The sequence below is a fragment of the Poecilia reticulata genome, unplaced genomic scaffold, assembly GCF_000633615.1.
Source record: "Poecilia reticulata strain Guanapo unplaced genomic scaffold, Guppy_female_1.0+MT scaffold_190, whole genome shotgun sequence".
In the NCBI taxonomy this organism is placed as follows: domain Eukaryota; kingdom Metazoa; phylum Chordata; class Actinopteri; order Cyprinodontiformes; family Poeciliidae; genus Poecilia; species Poecilia reticulata.
In genome coordinates this window covers 448,969-450,999 of record NW_007615019.1, presented here as the reverse complement: position 1 = coordinate 450,999, position 2,031 = coordinate 448,969, and the positions used below count along the sequence as shown (strand labels likewise).

Here is a 2,031-nt window from a genome sequence, read left to right as displayed (position 1 = left end):
CGCTCAGCGTCCCGTCTGCGCCTGAACGCACCGCGCTCAGCGCCCCGACTGCGCCTGAACGCATCACGCTCAGTGTCCCGCTTGTGTCCTGAACGCGCCACGCTCAGCGTCCCGACTGCGCCTGAACGCCTCACGCTCAGCGTCCCGACTGCGCCTGAACGCCTCACGCTCAGCGTCCCGCTTGTGTCCTGAACGCCTCACGCTCAGCGTCCCGACTGCGCCTGAACGCCTCACGCTCAGCGTCCCGCTTGTGTCCTGAACGCGCCGCGCTCAGCGTCCCGACTGCACCTGAACGCGCCGCGCTCAGCGTCCCGACTGCACCTGAACGCGCCGCGCTCAGCGCCCCTACTGCGCCTGAACGCGCCACGCTCAGCGCCCCGCGTGTGTCCTGAGGGATGTTGGGAACTACAGTTGCTCCTCATGGTCAGGACAGAAGTCATACACCAGCAGGTGCCGCACTAATGGGCTCTCAGGATGTAGGACTGCAGCACTAAATGAAGGGAGAGCAGGAAGACCTGAAGTCCTCCGTGCGCAGTGACTCATTGTTGACAGGAAACTGATCCCGTCTGGACTTCCCTCCAGAGGCGGAGCCAGAGAGACATCAGAGACATCTGATGACTGACATGTAGCAGCACCAGGTCATTCCGATACAGTATTTGGAATCATTGTATTATGCAGAGATGAAAACCAATAATAAAAATATGAAAAGAAAATGTATAAACTTTATAATAGGCCATGTGATGATGCGTATAATAGATTTATATCAGGTGTGATCCGTAGCCAGTCTTGGTGATGATTTGGCTGAGGGGGTTCAGGCCTATTGAAGGCTCTTAGAGTCCTATTGATGTTGTACATCTCTAAGTCATAGACTTTCTTGTAATCAATCCAAGCGGTNACACACACACACACACACACACACTGCGCTCTGTGTTCCTGGCTCTGTCAGCAGGAACAGGAAGTGAATGTGAAGCTTTGAAAAAACAAATATTTCCCATCATGCCGCTGCTGCAGAGAGGCATGATGGGAAATCCTGACCTCTGACCCCTTTCTGTAGAAAACAAAGACACCTGCGTCCCTCCATGTGTCCTCCTGGAGGGACGCCTGCATACAACAAGCATGACCAGTGTGACCAGTGTGACCAGTGGACTCACCCCGTTGGCCGTGCTGACCGCCTGGTAGTAGACGCCGTAGCTCTTGTGCGGCAGCAGCGGCGCGTTCCAGTAGCCGCCGTAGGTTCTGTTGTCTCCTGTCCAACACAGGCAGCGGGTTAACCAACCCGTCCCACACACTGTTCACCTGGTAAAGGCTACAACCAGCCCTAGGAACTACACCGCAGCGACCTCTGACCTCCTACCTGTTGCTACGGGTTACCATAAAGAAGCCGAGACAGAAACATGCAGGTTTAACCTGGTAACTGGTTAACACTGTTAATCAGAAGAGTAGCCTAGCTAGCTAAGTAGCCTAGTTAGCAGGCTAACCTAGTTAACCAACTGGTCTTGTTAGCAGGATATCCTAGTTGACTAACCCACACAGAAGGCCGTGGGGCTCCTCAGCTCGGTCATGGGCAGCTCAGCGCTGAAGTAGTACTGGGAGTTGAGCAGGGAGGCGTTCTGGAAGTGGACCGGAACCGGATAGCAGCGCAGGATCTCTGCAGTTCCTCTCTTCAGCCTGCGGGGGCGCTCCTCCTCCACCACCACCTGGTACTTACTGCGACAGCAGGGTTCATGAGAGCTCAGAAACATTACGCCGTCTTAGCTAGCTGGTCAGGAAACTAAACGGTCGGTCAGTTACTTAGTTAACAACTAGTCTAATAACAAAACAATCCAGTCAGTTATTTTCTTGACAATTAATCTAAGAATCAACATACATCATTGTGATGTTAATAAAATACATTGGCTCAATGATAAAGAATACCCTTTATTATCAATATTCCCCCGAACGCTCAGCGCCCCTACTGCGCCTGAACGCGCCACGCTCAGCGTCCCGACTGCGCCTGTACGCGCCGCGCTCAGCGCCCCGCCTGCACCTGAA

At 53.8% G+C, this 2,031-nt stretch overlaps 1 protein-coding gene across 1 annotated transcript in view; it reads right to left on the bottom strand.

The window, feature by feature from the left end:
* LOC103460173 (receptor-type tyrosine-protein phosphatase mu-like) overlaps window positions 1-2,031 on the bottom strand; it is a 97,680-nt gene that overhangs the window by 40,686 nt on the left and 54,963 nt on the right. Inside the window, exons 15-18 of the mRNA XM_017303119.1 lie at window positions 1,526-1,707; window positions 902-1,246; window positions 202-414; window positions 32-148 (exon numbers count right to left, since the gene is read on the bottom strand). Coding sequence (XP_017158608.1) covers window positions 32-148; window positions 202-414; window positions 902-1,246; window positions 1,526-1,707 — 857 coding nt within the window. The remainder of the gene's footprint in view (window positions 1-31; window positions 149-201; window positions 415-901; window positions 1,247-1,525; window positions 1,708-2,031) is intronic.